The 16,447-nt window shown below is 31.8% G+C and overlaps 2 protein-coding genes and 1 long non-coding RNA gene across 5 annotated transcripts in view; 2 read left to right on the top strand and 1 right to left on the bottom strand.

Moving 5' to 3' along the window:
- The window catches only part of LOC143045754 (uncharacterized), a 29,481-nt gene extending 23,412 nt beyond the window's left edge, over nt 1-6,069 (bottom strand). Inside the window, exons 1-2 of the mRNA XM_076218478.1 lie at nt 5,999-6,069; nt 1,911-2,017 (exon numbers count right to left, since the gene is read on the bottom strand). Of these exons, the coding sequence (XP_076074593.1) occupies nt 1,911-1,990 (80 nt within the window). The 5' untranslated portion in view covers nt 1,991-2,017; nt 5,999-6,069. The remainder of the gene's footprint in view (nt 1-1,910; nt 2,018-5,998) is intronic.
- Nucleotides 6,070-6,382: 313 nt separating this feature from the next.
- Nucleotides 6,383-16,447, top strand: part of LOC143045753 (unconventional myosin-VIIb-like) — a 60,207-nt gene continuing 50,142 nt past the window's right edge. For 2 of the 3 annotated variants that reach the window (XM_076218473.1, XM_076218475.1), the window contains exon 1: nt 6,383-6,469. The gene's annotated coding sequence lies outside the window, so the exon portion shown is untranslated. The remainder of the gene's footprint in view (nt 6,470-16,447) is intronic. The other variant, XM_076218474.1, reaches the window with a different exon arrangement.
- On the top strand, nt 8,730-13,788 carry LOC143045752 (uncharacterized). The gene is made up of 3 exons (XR_012969020.1): nt 8,730-9,023; nt 10,634-10,855; nt 13,478-13,788. It is a non-coding gene; the product is annotated as an uncharacterized LOC143045752 (long non-coding RNA).

Genomic DNA, 16,447 nt, shown 5'->3' with positions numbered 1-16,447 from the left:
ATCGATTTTGACCTTCCACGGTAACGAAAATTTTTGTTTTGCTTTATCAATATTCAATGTATATTTCTCAACATCTGAAATTCCTGCTCCCAAATAATTTTCGCATCGATTTTTTCCTTTTCATAAAACAACTTTGATTTTCTAATAAGAAAAATTAACTTGTACATGCGCAAATAGTTGTGAATGTCAACACCAACTTTCAATTTCGATACAGTTCTTAAGACATTTACATGTTTTATCTGAAAGAAACCTAATACAGGGCAAAAGTAATAGTTACCAATCATAAACCTACCTGTGATTACTCATTCCTTGAAACTTTTTGGGTAATAAACGAGTATGAAAATAAAGTTTTTGTGTACGGTGTACAACAACTTAACTATGCACCGTACATAAGGATTTATGTGGTCAGCTAAACACCGTACACAACGCTTCTTTAGGGATAAAATATTGAAAAATAACATATGTATGAAAGATTTCAATGCCAATTATTGAAACAGCTATACTTATTTAACACACACATTGACCTTCTATCAGAAAAAGAGTTGCAATGAATATAGAATTATATCGGAATGAGACGAGGGTCAACTTCTTTGACAAGTATTTGCACATGCTTTTACAATGTTTTAGTAATCCCTCTTGTTTTGGGAAAATAATGAGACATCTGTAATCAAAAAGTACAAATTGATATTATGTAAACAAAACAAAGATTTTCGTTACTGTGTAAGATAAAAATCGCTCATGCCCGCTTGGTTAGTACCTATATCCGCTGTACGATGATACACGATGAGAAAGTTGTTATACAAATGCAATGCACAAATTTTCAACATTTAAAAAAAACTTTATCTCAATGTACTGTAACACCACTGTCCCTAGTTAAAGGGAGGGTTGGAATCCCGCTAACATGTTTAACCCCACCACATTCTGTATGAATGTGCCTATCCCAAGCAAGGAGCCTGTAATTCAGTGGTTTTCATTTGTTTATGTCTTACATTTTTGTTGTTTGTTCATTTTTGTACATAAATTAGGCCGTTCGTTTTCTTATTTAAATTGTTTAACATTGTCATTTCTGGGCCTTTTATAACTGACTATTTGGTATTGGCTTTGCTCAATGTTGAAGGTTGTACAGTAACCTATAGCTACCTTTTTCTGTGTCTTTTGGTCTCTTGTGGAGAGTTGTCTCATTGGCAATCATACTACATCTTCTTTTATTATTTTTAAAGACCATTTTGCAAAACTTTAATATCTGAACTCATCCATGTGTAAAATGAAAGTCAAAGTGACTTCATTTTAGTGTAAAGGCTTAAGTTTTACAGTAAAAAAGAAGTATTATCTGTCAAAACTTGATTTTTTTTTATTTGCAGTTACTATGGTTGGAAACCTAGCACAAAACTTGACATGAACAAAAGTAAACAAACAGACAAAATGCTATATTGAATATTCCTCCTTAATTTTAATCTGGAGAGAGGTTAATCATGTTAATAATTTGTTAAATGTTATTATTGTTGTTGTTTGCAAAGAACATTCATCTCTATTTTTTCTTAAAAGTTTCTTTTCATTAAAATAGCATGTAAATTTCCTATTCTTCTAGCATGTCTAGTAAAACAATAACTAAAGTCTTTCTGCAACTACTTTTAGGCTTTTTTTTTTTTTTTAAAGTAAATTAAGAACATTTTGCTTAACTGCATATATAGTTTCCTTACATTTTGATGTATGCTAAACACTTATCTCAAGGTGACTTAATCTTAGTGTGGACTTTCAATATCAATGACAGAAGATCATTTCTTTGATTGTATGTAGTTGCTAAGATCTGAAACTTAACAATTATTCTACTATATCACAAGTTACTATTCTGGTACTTTCTGTAAATATAAGTATTTCAATAAATATCTTTATTTTTCACATCAACATACTGATCTTGATTTGAGTGCTTTCCTTTCCTTTGTATACACTGTGTGAGTAAGGACAAAATGGACCTTTTGGAATCTGTCATCCATAAATTAACTCTGCCTTATTCAGTCTGTAAATCAGAAAGAAGAAAATAATACATATAAGTATTTTTTTATATATAAAGTATTAATATATAATAAACTGTTTGATATGTCTCACCTTTTTGTTATTTTGATACATTGCAGTAAAACGCAAATGTTGAAATTTAAATAGCCATACTTTAAGATGAAGGTTATACAAAATATTCTGTTAATAGACTATGACTGAGGCCAGTGAAGGAGCTGGACCAAATAATCTCCATGGAAATGAGATGTGCCAATGCTAATACAACTACATACAAAATGTACCAATTATCATTGAACTACCACTAGCAATTTCCCATTAACTGACATGATTACAAACAAAGACATGAAAACTTAGTAAAAGTTTCAAAGTCAATAGACTGTGGGGGCAGGACAAATAATCCCCATGGAAATGAGAAAAGCCAATGCTAATACAACATTTCCTAATTATATCTTGATAGTTGTGGATATCAAAACCTGCCCAAATTTAGATATGTAATTTCTCTAACAATTTTGAAACTGCTCTTTTCAGGATGTTGATATAATATAACTTTGTAGCCTGATTTACTACAATGGCAATGTGTAGATCTTTCAATATGGCATAACAAGTTAAACAGGTTGGGGACAACCCACCAAATGGGGAACTGTTCCCCAAATGGGAAACAATGCCTCATGTGAGTAATCTTTTGGTAGTGCTAAAAAACAAAATTTTCATAACAATTACTGTGTCTTTTTTTTTAAAATGGCACAATTATTTTTGCTGTTGTTGTTATGAAGTTCTTGTATAAATTGAATTAGTTGTGATTCACGTGATTTCGATTTTCAGAAACCATGTTGGAGGTCGTAGAGTATGTTATTTGCCTCTAAATAGTTCATGATGTTACTTGTCACAATATGCTCCATCAATTTACAACAAATACAAGTGAGTGAAATTGGTATCCAGACCACTTGCTTTGTGTGGATTTAGTTTATGTAACAATTTTTCGACACCTGGTGTTGTGATGTTTATTTCTGGCATTTTTGTGTATGGGCTTGGACACTTATCAGGAATATTAGATGGTGGTTCGTTAGTAAATACTGACTGAAATTGTTGTTTAAGAATGTCTGCTTTTTCAGTAGTGTCTGTTTCAAGAATACCTTCTTTTTTCAGAGGCGCAATTCCTGTATTATCATTTCTAGTGCTTTTGATGAACTGAAATAGCTTTTTCAGTTTAGTGTTTGTGGACTGATGTTGGTCCGGTTCATTGATTGGTAAATCACAAATAATTTGTTCTATGTAGTTCCAGTATGCCTTCCTTTGTTCTTTTTGGACTGTTTGTTTTAGTTTCTTGTATTTAGAAGGATTTCTATTTCTGTTTTTATAACACTTATTTTTCTTGTTAATGAGTTTCCTAAGGTTGTTGTTTATCCACGGTAGTCTATGCTTGTATGTGAGAATTTTGTGAGGTACATTTGACTCTATTGATTTGAGAAGATTGTTTTTGAAGGTGTTCCATAGTGTATCTGCATCACTTGAGTCATACAATTTATTGATGGTATTAAGTGTGGTAGTAAGGCCATTTTTTATGTTGTTCCAGTTAGCCTCTTTATATTTAAGTATTTTTCTTGGTGTTTCTCTTACTCTTTTAAGCCAGGTGCCCATTTCTACATAAACTATATCGTGATCTGCTGAGCCAATAGGTGGTAAAGTGTTAAGTTTATTGATGATAGTTGGATTGTTTACAAGAATGAGATCTAATATGGGGACGAAGTCCCCAATTATGGTAGAAAAATAAAAAAAAATAAAAAAATTGGGGAAAATTTCCGGAATTTTTCATTCTACTAATGAACTCAAAATCGTTAACTTTTTTTTCAGATCTACTTCCTGTTCCGGTTTTCCCCGCATTCGAGCAGAAATCTACTTCCTTTTCTGGTCTTGTTTGCATGAGACTTTAAATAAAATATATATTTATCAGTCTAGTAAAATATAAGATTGGAACTCACTTAATACAAATTCATTTTTAATAATTGTTTGATATGAAAAAAACATTACCTGATGGAAGCGTTTCTTTTGTTGACATTGGATATGACGTCATAACTTAAAGAACGTCACACCTAAATCAATAACAACAGAACCAAATCGGGAACGTTACGGTATTTCTGTTTCCTTTATCAATATGTTTGAATTAAAAAAAATAATGCATACAGACTTCGTCCCAATTCACAGGTTATGCCTGCCTCATATTATGGGGACGAAGTTCCCAGTTATGGTAGAAAAATCAATAAAAAAAAAAGAACAAAAAATCGGCAAAAATTCCCGAATTTTTCATTCTAATGAACTCAAAATCGTTAACTTTTTTTTCAGATCTACTTCCTGTTCTAGTCTTGTTTGCATGTCCGGTCTTGTTTGCATGAGACTTTGAATAAAATGTATATTTATCAACATATCCACAATTATAGGAAGGAATTCAACACCTAATCATTTTTAATAACTGTTTGATATGAAAAAAAACGTTACCTGATAACAGCGTTTCTTTGTTTACATTTAATATGACGTCATAAAAATAACGTCACAACTAAATCCCTAACAACAGAACCAATATCGGAAACGTTACAGTATTTCCGTTTCTTTTATCAACATGTTTGAATTAAAAAAAAATTAGTACAGACTTCGTCCCCATTCACAGGTAATGCCTGCCTCATATTATTCTGTCTTTACGTGTTGGTTTGTCTGTGGCTTGGTGTAAGTTATGATTTGATATTATGTCTAATAAAAGCTGATGTTGTTTAGCAGTCAGGGGACTTACTGAAATAAGTGATTTTTAAATCACTTATTTGAGTAGCAAATTCGAGGTTTTGTCACAAATTGGGATTTTGTAGTTTTTTCAAAATTTTAAACATATATAGGTTTAAATAACATCTTTTAATTAGTAAAATTAAAAAAATATGAACTTTTTGCTTCTTTTAAGTAGCAAGGTTTATGCCTTTGATGCTATCATTTACCTGAAAATTCTATTTTAGTTGAAAAAATGCTATAATAATGGCTTTACATAATGAACTGATACTTTCTTAAAAGATTTTTCACAGCAGAGGGAGTATTTTTCCTGTGAAGTTCAAGGTTTCATCTTTCAGATTATGTAATAAAATTCTACTGTTCGCGATAAAAATTTCACTGTTCGGGGGTGTTGAAATTAGTGGGGGTTATTAAAAGAATGATACTTAAAGAAGTGATTTTTGGGAAGGAAATTGAGGTCTGATACTTAAACAAGTGATTTTTATGTCATTATCCTAGATTCAGTACAAGGTCATCACCTGACATGACCTGGTCATCCTAGACAACACAGATGTTGGTTCTGATAAGTTTAGAAACATAATTAGTCCCTGGATCATTAGTATTCTATATTTAAAGCTACACTAATATTAAATCACTTCATCTAGTGAATAATTTGTACCACTTAAATAGGTAATTATTAAAGAAAGACAACTCTAACTTCCAACCTTTATGGAAATAATGTTACTTGAATCAGTGATTTAGAAAATCACTTGTTTAAGTAAGTCCCCTGACTGTTTAGCATCTGGTTTGCCTAAGATGAATGCTGGTATTGACCAGTCTATGTGTCCAAGATTAAAGTCCCCTCCTAACCATATATTAGTGGTTGTTGTATTATCTAGTCTATTTAAGGAGATGTTGAGTTGTTCCAAAGATGTACCTTTATCTGATGGGGTCTATAGTAACTACCAACACAGATCTTTTTTGTGCCACAGATGGTTATTTCTGCCTATACTATCTCACAATCTGTTTTAAGTTCTACAATTTCAGAACTAATAAACTCTTTGGTGATAGCTATTAGAACACCACCATGGCTTTGATTTTTGTTGTTTGCTGGTCTATCATTTCAGTATACATTGACATTGTACAAGGTTTTTTTTTATTACACTTAAACATAGTTTTTTTGTTAGTTTGTAAAACTGTGTATAATGAATAATTATAACTTTGAACTCTACATTACTTTCATAGGCTATGCAATATGTCTTGAGCTGTTCATGGAAGAGAAGAAGTGTTGTGATGGTCTTCAAACAGTAACGGAAGTAAACAATACTAAGGTAAAATGCGGAACAAAAAGGGTGAGAGAAACAGACGGAAAATATACAATATTATCTTCGAGGCTTTGAAATATGTAAACATAAGTTCGATTAATGCTTTTTATTGCATTTTTTTAAAGTTGTAATTTTTGTTATTCTCCTGTCATGTATGTAAAGGACAAGGAATGTTATAGTATCCAATCATGATGGCAAACTGATTTCATTTTTCTGACGGAATCTTAAATTTTCCCGTATCGACTCTAAAAATACCTTCTTTTTTTTTTTAAAGAAAAAATTATAAACACAGAAAATAACAACACTGTCAGTCATGGCTGTCAATAGGACTAATGGAAAGTTGAAAGCAGTTTATTGTATTATCATAGCTTTCTAAATAAGTGGTATACACAATATATTTAAAATGAGGAAAGAATTATAAACGTTCCACTGTATTTTATAACTAAAATTATGTCCATGATCAGAAATATCATCAAAATGATTATTTTATCCCTCTAAAGAAGGATTATCCCTCTATAAAGGTAAAAACACCATATAGAGGATTTGTTACCAACCTGATGATTGCTTTCGAAATTTGAGACGTTTCGCCTTTGGCTACTCAACCAGTTTGTGAACAGTTCGGCCACTGGCACTGTCGATTGTGTCGTTCTTTTTTCGCATTGTTCTTATGTATATGGGTATAACGAAAAATAATAGAATTTGTTCACCCTTATCAAAAATTTATTTAAAGATTATCGTTGATCATGTCAAGTTCAATGTATGTATGTACTCGAGATTCTGCCAATTTAGACGCACCCCTTGATTGACTGCAAGGGTACAGCGGATCCATGTACACTCCCTAAGGATTAATGGAGATGTATCCTTTACAATATTATCCCACCACCAGAACAATCCCCACCCAACACCGCCCAAGGGAGCGTGAAGGACACCGGGAAGTCTGTTATTATAGTGGAGGAAGCCGAAGTACTCGGAGAGAACCACCGGGCCACTCGGTGGAAACAGACAAACCAGAGAGATATCAGAAGATTGATCTCCAGGTCAAAGTAGGGGACAACTTTGACTAACCGAAGCCCCCTAAGTACCCATTCTAGTTTAAACTCCAGTCTGGGTACCAGAAATGTGTGTGAGAGGGTGAAAATTACCCTTCTGATGTACTGATATTTTTAGCACCCCGAGTGAGAATCGAACAAAATAACAATGAGATAGATTTTCTCCCTTGAGCCAGTACTGTGAAACAAATGAAGATGAACAAAATCATTTATAGGAAAATATTAAAAAGTACATTTCCTAATATACATGTAGATACTTCGGGTACCCCTTTATATAGTTTTCAAGTTATTTACAAATGTATATCAATACCAACTTTTATATACATTTGTATTTCGAATTACATGAATAAAAGTTACATCAATAAATGTAGGTAAATTGAGTCCTTTTTTTCAGAGTATGCTGTTAATCTATATATAAGTATCTTTATTCATCAAATTTCATTTGGATTTATAAACTATCAGTGTTGTAACAACCGATTCTCTACAATAAAAATACAAATACACATTGACATACACATTATACCAAACATACTAAAGGAATCACTTTCTTTCATGCTTTATAAAATAACTTGTTAAATTAAAAAGTTTAATAGTTGAAAATTATTAAATATTAAAGTTCTGTTACATTTCTTATTAAAAGATACAATAGATTCAATGAGTCACAAACAACTTGCAACTAATATATAGACAACTTAACATATGGGTCAATATCTTTTATTAATTGTTTTTACATAGGTGGTAATGGTAATGTTTTCCTTGTAGCTCAGTCCATATCATAAAGTTGAATATATGTATGATAGCTCGTTTTCGAAGCGATATGTCAGCATGTATATATCACACATATATGTGGTTAAATTTTCGGGGTACGAAGTGAGATTACTTTTTCCTTAAAATACATATGTAGCATATCCTAAACATCTTTTCGTGATGTGGTTCCTCATGGTAAAAAATCCCTTTTTTTACACAATAAGTTCTTTGAAAATCTAATACTTTGAACACATTTAATACATGTAGCTCCATAGTTTTTACACATTTATTCTATTATAGAATTTCTATGTTCCTCTACTTTCCTAATCACCACAAATGGTTCAAAGCTCAGTCATTTGTAAAAAATAGAAACATGTCCAATATCACTACACAGAGATTTTTTGTTTACACACAACTTTTGAGTTCCTTTTTTCAATGTGCATTAGGGATATTGACCCATATGTCAAAGGTGTAACATCATCAAAAGTAAAAAATTGAAAAATTACAATTTATACATGTATGTGGCGCTATGCTACATATATGTGCAAATACCAGTAGGACAACCGGAAGCGCCTGAGTAAGGATTTCGGTGCTCAGTGATACGGTTCACTAGACGACGTTGTCAACACGTAATGGCGGCCATTATTTGACGTCGGATTTGGCATTCCTCGTTGAAAGTTGCATTTATGACATTCTTGGATGCTTAAACTTTGTGCCACACAACATAAAAGATAAAAATTAAAGCTTTATTCCAGATATTGCAGGTAATTATTTTCATAGAAGTCGTATCCCAAGAAATGATTTCAACGGCAAAAGTGTAAAATAATATGTGAAACATGAATATTGAAATCCAAGTTTTCATCATTTCCTTTTCATGTAATGAATTTACTATTTATCACTTTTATTATTTTATTACATTCGGATTTCGGTCTGGGGTATCCGCCCTTGTCTCCGGAAATATTATACCCACTGTCAACATCCGTTTTCAAACTGGACAGACAAAATTAAAAAAAGTGTTCTTCACGATCTCCCTGGAAATAATTCACGCTATCACTTTGTGAACATTGTAAACATGAAACTGCAAATACGGACCAAAACGAATCAAATTTGAAAGCGTGGATGATCATGTTTCATGCCGACTGTAAGTTCTCTAAAAAAAAGGGGGTGGGGTGGGTGGGTACTCAATGAATTTTGCTGCACGTCAAAGACGTCCATGTACTAAATCATTAGAATGTAAGACATATTCACTTTAACTCTTGGCTACTTTATACCTGGTCTTATATAAATAAATTCCCATTTTATCTGGGAACAATTAATTTTATCTTCATTATAAACTAACTATCTAACTAATTTTATTCAGGATAAAATCCAGTACAAAAGGATCATCGCAGAAACACATGAACACATATAAAAACATATACAAAACAAAACAACAATAAAACATAACTTTTGACACTTATAACAACATGAACAAGCAAGAGACAAAACTCATTATATGTTAAGAATCAGAATGTACATGCATGTATTGTGTATATTGTTGTTATTATTGCCCGTCAGGGGCCCTTAATTGGAAAATAAAGAATTTTGAACTTTTATATGTCCCTGATTTCATTTATATAATACATGTACACTCAAGTTTAATATTTTATCTATAAAAATTAAATCTTTTATGAACACAAATTGATACAATACAAAGGGAAAGGGATTATAGGCACTTGTTTCTGACAATGGGGGTTCACTATCCATACTCTTCTTTCCCATATATAAAAAAATAAACCAGATACATGTAGTATCCCCATTGTAATTAACCAATCACCCGTCACCCATTTGAGAGCTTACACAGTGACATACAGTTGCATGTCAGACCAGAAACTAACAAATTTCAGTGGCAAAACCAGAACTTTTCATAAAAGGGGGGGGGGGGGCTCCAGTCATGCTTCAGTCCCTATATAATCAACCAAATTTTTTCCAACAAGGTCTCAATAGTCATGACAGTGGTGGTTCCATGATTTTAATTGAGAAAAACTGGGTTGTGAGTGCCCCCAAAATGTATATAATTTTAGCTTGTATTGTACATGTTATGATATTTATGTACACTATAATATAATTGAATATAAAAATGTTAATGAAAGGATTGTTAACACTCAAATCTGCTCCATGTTATGATATTAAACATTGTTATCTAACATGTTTAACACCGCCACATTATTTATGTATGTGCCTGTCCCAAGTCAGGAGCCTTTAATTCAGTGGTTGTCGTTTGTTTATGTGTTACATATTTGTTCTTCGTTTTTTCATAAATAAGGCCGTTAGTTTTCTTGTTTGAATTGTTTTACATTGTCTTATCGGGGCTCTTTATAGCTGACTATGCGGTATGGGCTTTGCTCATTGTTGAAGGCTGTACAGTGACCTATAGTTGTTAATGTCTGTGTCATTTTGGTCTTTTGTGGATAGTTGTCTCATTGGCAATCATACCACATCTTTTTTTTTATATTATACATAAAAAATAAATTTTCAAGACTTGGAAATATTTTCTTTGCCCATTATTGCCTTTAACTTTTATGTATTGAGCAAAATGCTTGAGGCATAATTATTTATAATACTTAGTAAAAACATGTATTTTCTTGGTAATTCATATGGCAAATTTGTATTAATGTGTTGATAATAACAATGCAAAGTTTAATTTTGCTTTGAATAATTTAGTATATAATTTATTTAGTAATTGTATATACATTTGCTTTATATTTACAGGAAGGAGAAAGATGTTCACTATGAATCAAAAATTCAATACATACATGTAGGACTTTTATATATCAACAAAAAACACTTGTACATGTACATGTGTACAAATGTATGTGTGATATACATACAACAAGAAAACAGTAATCAAATGGAATGTCAACGACCAGTGTCCAGTAATATTGAAAGCAAAATGATTTTGATAGAAAACAATAGGACTAGAATATATTAAGGGTAAGTAATCCAAAAGTGTCTGTTTAGGGTAAAAATAGTCAGTTATTTACAGTGTGCTATGAATTCAATCCCATAAATATGAAACAAAAACATAATATACATGGTATGCAGACTGTTTTCATAAGGGAATAGACTGAAAATATCTACATTTAACAGTTAGACATAATTATATACTAAATTATTCTTTTTTATATATAAAAGTTGCCAATGGAATAAATTGAGGATGGAAATTATAATTAATGAGATATAGGTAAAAGAATCATACACAGACTTTAAGGCCGAATGGTATTCTTTTAATAGTTTAAAGATTTTATTCTGTTATCTATGCTGTATACCGGTAAATGTCAAGATAGTTACATTTGGATTTAAAACCTAATTTCAAGAATGAAGGGTACCATAATTTAAATTTAATTTTTGATAAAAAAAACAATATAAGGGAATTAACTCTTACATGATGTGCATCATATCCATGCAAATGAAGCGTTTTAATAAATCTGACCATTTTTATACGACCGCAAAAATTGGTCGTATATTGGTATCACGTTGGCGTCGTCGTCGTCCGAATACCTCTAGTTTTCGCACTCTAACTTTGGTAAAAGTGAATAGAAATCTATGAAATTTTAACACAAGGTTTATGACCACAAAAGGAAGGTTGGGATTGATTTTGGAAGTTTTGGTCCCAAAATTTTAGGAATTAGGGGCCAAAAAGGGCCCAAATAAGCATTTTCTTGGTTTTCGCACTATAACTTTAGTTTAAGTAAATATAAATCCATGAAATTTTGACAAAAGGTTTATGACCACAAAAGAAAGGTTGGGATTGATTTTGAGAGTTTTGGTTTCAACAGTTTAGGAATTAGGGGCCAAAAAAGGGCCAAAATAAGCATTATTCTTGGTTTTCGCACAATAACTTTAGTATAAGTATAAAGAAATCAATGAAATTTAAACACAAGGTTTATGACCACAAAAGGAAGGTTGGGATTGATTTTGGGAGTTGAATTCCGAACAGTTTAGGAATTAGGGGCCAAAAAGGGGCCCAAATAAGCATTTTTCTTGGTTTTCGCACAATAACTTTAGTATAAGTCAATAGAAATCTATGAAATTTAAACACAAGCTTTATGACCATAAAAGGATGGTTGGGATTGATTTTGGAAGTTTTGGTCCAAACAGTTTAGGAATAAGGGGCCCAAAGGGTCCAAAATTAAATTTTGTTTGATTTCATCAAAAATTGAATAATTGGGGTTCTTCAATATGCTGAATCTAACTGTGTATGTAGATTCTTAATTTTTGGTCCTGTTTTCAAATTGGTCTACATTAAGGTCCAAAGGGTCCAAAATTAAACTTAGTTTGATTTTAACAAAAATTGAATCCTTGGCCAAGTTGGGGTTCTTTGATATGCTGAATCTAAAAAAATACTTAGATTTTTTATTATTGGCCCAGTTTTCAAGTTGGTCCAAATCAGGGTCCAAAATTAAACTTTGTTTGATTTCATCAAAAATTGAATAATTGGGGTTCTTCGATATGCCAAATCTAACTGTGTATGTAGATTCTTAATTTTTGGTCCCGTTTTCAAATTGGTCTACATTAAAGTCCAAAGGGTCCAAAATTAAACTAAGTTTGATTTTAACAAAAATTGAATTCTTGGGCTCCTTTGATATGCTGAATCTAAACATGTACTTAGGTTTTTTTATTATGGTCCTAGTTTTCAAGTTGGTCCAAATCAGGATCCAAAATTATTATATTAAGTATTGTGCAATAGCAAGAAATTTTCAATTGCACACTGAGTATTGCGCAATAGCAAGAAATCTTCAATTGCACAGTATTGTGCAATAGCAAATATTTTCAATTGCACAGTATTGTGCAATAGCAAGAAATATCTAATTGCACAATATTGTGCAATAGCATGAAATTTTCAATTGGAGTCTTATCTTTCTTTGTTCAGAATAGTAGTTGAATCAACTTAAATTATTGTTTTATACAATATACAATGTATATTCACTTTTACTACCAACTGATAAATTAAAACAATCTTTACCATTCAATGATTACAAGCACTTTCTTTACGTTTTAATATTTTATGATGTATTTAAATGAGTAGTTATTGTTGCAAACTCCATTAGAAATTTGAATTGAGATCAGTTTTGGAATAAGGGAAAGGGGGATGTGAAAAAAAAATTGGGGGGGGGGGTAAATTTTTTTTATTTCAGATTTCATAAATAAAAAAAAAATTTCTTCAAACATTTTTTTGAGAGGATTAATATTAACAGCATAGTGAATTGCTCAAAGGCAAAACAAAATTTTTAAGTTCATTAGACCACATTCATTCTGTGTCAGAAACCTATGCTGTGTCAACTATTTAATCACAATCCAAATTTAGAGCTGAATCCAGCTTGAATGTTGTGTCCATACTTGCCCCAACCGTTCAGGGTTCAACCTCTGCGGTCGTATAAAGCTGCGCCCTGCGGAGCATCTGTTTTTTTTTAGATAAGAGAATGACTTGAGCAGACTGTATTGAGGTCATAGATTGCAATAACAATGAAATACAATATATTATAATTATCATTCTTCATTACTTTTTGATTGAATTAACAAACTTAATTTAATAACAAAAAATTTCATTTTCAGTAGACAACACATCCTGTCAGAGGAATAATTTTACTGGAGGATAAAAATTTTGATACCTGGAATCAGCAATTTATATGAAATTTGTTATGAGAGATATATTCATGTACAGAATGCTATCCGAGGTGGTTCAAGTGATTATAAGCGGACATTTTTGTTAAACTAATGCAGGATTTAATAAATGAAAGTTTAACAGACTATGGGCTCCAAAGTTTAGTAACAAGAGGATTTTTTAAATATGTGAGACTCATCAACATTAAAAAGTGCAGAAGTGAAATGTCACCATATTTATTAAAAAAAAATCAGATTATTGACTCAGTTGTTTTCATGAATATTTTGTTTTAAGCAATTTCACTGTTATATAATTAATAAGATTCCACGTTTATTTTATACTTCTGACAACCGAATAGTATATCTTCCCTCTGGCCTCAAGTGTTTCCCTTTTATTTTGCATGAGTGTAATTTAAAAAAGCTCGCTTTTAGTTTTGGGCAAATTCAAGTTTTGCCATTCCAGAATTATTCGACTTTTTTCCTGGTAAATTAGACATGTACCCACATGTTGTATTTTGCTTTGGTACTTTTTCAAGAAATTGTGGATCAAGGCTGAATTTTATCAAATAAGATCATTTTTGGATATTTATCACATATCACATACTTGAATAATCTTTAAAATTGAGAATATAGAAGGGCAATGTGTCAAAGAGATAACAACCCAACCAAAGAGCAGAAAACGAGCAGAACCAGTAGTATGCTTATATTGATTTACTTCACTTTTGCCTTGTTGTTGAGATTGAGTGAAAGAATTTTTGTTTTGTTTATTCCTATCAATTAGGGGGTGGGGACCAGTATTCAACACTACATAACTAAATGTATATCCCATCACCAGATATGAAGCAGCCAACCATACAAAATAGGCCCCCGTCACTAAAAGGAGAAAAAGATGCACAACATACAAAATATTCCATAAGGCTAGCTACATTGTATCATTTGAAATTGTTTTTTGTAAGTAGTTATTTATTCAATTCAAGGTAATAAATACAGTTACCTTTCAGTAATATGAAAATTAGAAAATTGGGGTATGATCAATGCCAATAAGACAACTCTCCACCAGATATCAAATGTCTAAAAAGATTAACTTGAACAAAAAGCAGTTAGTGAGCCACATGTATAAAAGACCCTGTTACATGACACAAGACAGGCTGAAAAGGAATATTCTGCATCTGTATGCAAAAGTGAAAATATGTTTAGAAATAAATGCATGCCCCCCCCCCCCCTTTCGTGGGAAAAATTTGGTTGATTATATTGGGAATCATTGAAGCATGCCCCAAGAAACTGCAAAATGAATTTTTAATAAGTTTTTAAAGTCATGATGAGTTTGAACCTCCACTGTAACCAGAGATTGAAAACCATGAGCCCTAAAAATGACACATGCCTTTGACAAAATAAAAAGAGCATGCCCCTGCCAACGCCCCCTTTTAAAAATAAGAAACCAAACAAAACACACAACGATAATTATATTAACGAAAGGAATATCAACAGCTTTTCTATGACCGAATCAGATTAAATGTTCATTAAAAACTCAGCGGCAGGTAGCAATATTCACGGAATGAATCTTGTTTTTTATAAGTTACTTTGTAAACTTTTAGTTAAAAGTACGATCATGATTTCAACAAATCAGTCGGGGTCCCATGATGTGTAAGCCTAACACTCTAGGGTACCAAGTATGGTATAACGTTGGTATGGATTCAACATATTGCATGCCTTCCTTGGCATTAAGATTAACAAAATTGCTACAAAGAAGAAAAGAATCCAACTTTTAATGACATTTTACGTTGGCATTTTCGGCGCCGGAAATTGACAACGTTTATCTATATACTGACACAACTTCGGTTGAGGTCGATTCCGGCAATTCTGCTTAAAAAATCACATCCAGTAAAATTTATTGATGTCTTAACATATATTTGATATGTTTCAACTATTTTTAGTGGATAATTTTTCGAGAGATGAATTACTATTGTTTTCTTCAGAAACAATGTAAAGGGAGGAACAGGGCCCCCATAGTGGGGACATACAAAGTAAAGATGACCATTCTCCATTTCTACTCGATAGAAGTGCCTAATTTTTTCAAAACACATACATTTTGTACCAAAGATTAGCATATGAAAGTTTTAAAAAAATTGAGTCGGAGATTTTTTTAGAAACACCTCATAATTTTAGCATATCAATAGACGTAATGGAAAAATAGCCAAAAATGGCGCCTTCTTCAATTTCGAAAAAAATCTATAATTTTACAATTCAGTGACACAAACTGCTATATTTAAAGTGGTTTTATACCTAATGATTCACTTTTTCATGATATTTGAATAAATATTTACTTTAAAAACAGAAACTCTTCCAATTTTCAAATCTACCGACCATGCAAGGAAAAACATATAAAAGATTGAGACCCCTACTTTAAAATGGGAACAAATTTTTGCCCTGGCTTGGACACCTCTGTTCTTTACGAATTTCGATGCAAAAAACTCGCGAGAATAGGTTGTAAAAAATTTTAGCAAATCGAAGGATAGGTATTTTTTTGTTCCCATTTTTGATATAGCCATTTAATCCTATAGTGCAGAAAATCAAAATCCGAAATTCTATGTTCAGATGTAAAAAAATAAGATTTCCTTATGTTTCAATGATCAAAAATGAAAATAATATGTAAACTCATATATTTTTCTCATGTAGATATGCTTAAAATCGACAGTATTTATCGTCCGCACTTTGCCGCAAACGAATTTAAAAAAAATACAAAAGCGCGCCATTTTTCAGTTGACGTCGGCCGACGCAAAATAGTCCAATTTTCGGCGTAGGACTACTGAGCGCCGCCGAATCACATTTTGGCCGAAAAGGCACATCCGGTTGTCCTACTGTACTCCAAGTAGTATCTACAAATATTACAAATAAAATAAATAAATTCAGTAATAAGAAATG

The sequence above is a fragment of the Mytilus galloprovincialis genome, chromosome 9 (genome assembly GCF_965363235.1).
Source record: "Mytilus galloprovincialis chromosome 9, xbMytGall1.hap1.1, whole genome shotgun sequence".
NCBI lineage: Eukaryota > Metazoa > Mollusca > Bivalvia > Mytilida > Mytilidae > Mytilus > Mytilus galloprovincialis.
The sequence above is the reverse complement of the archived record's forward strand: the minus strand, read 5'-3'. Positions and strand labels throughout refer to the sequence as shown.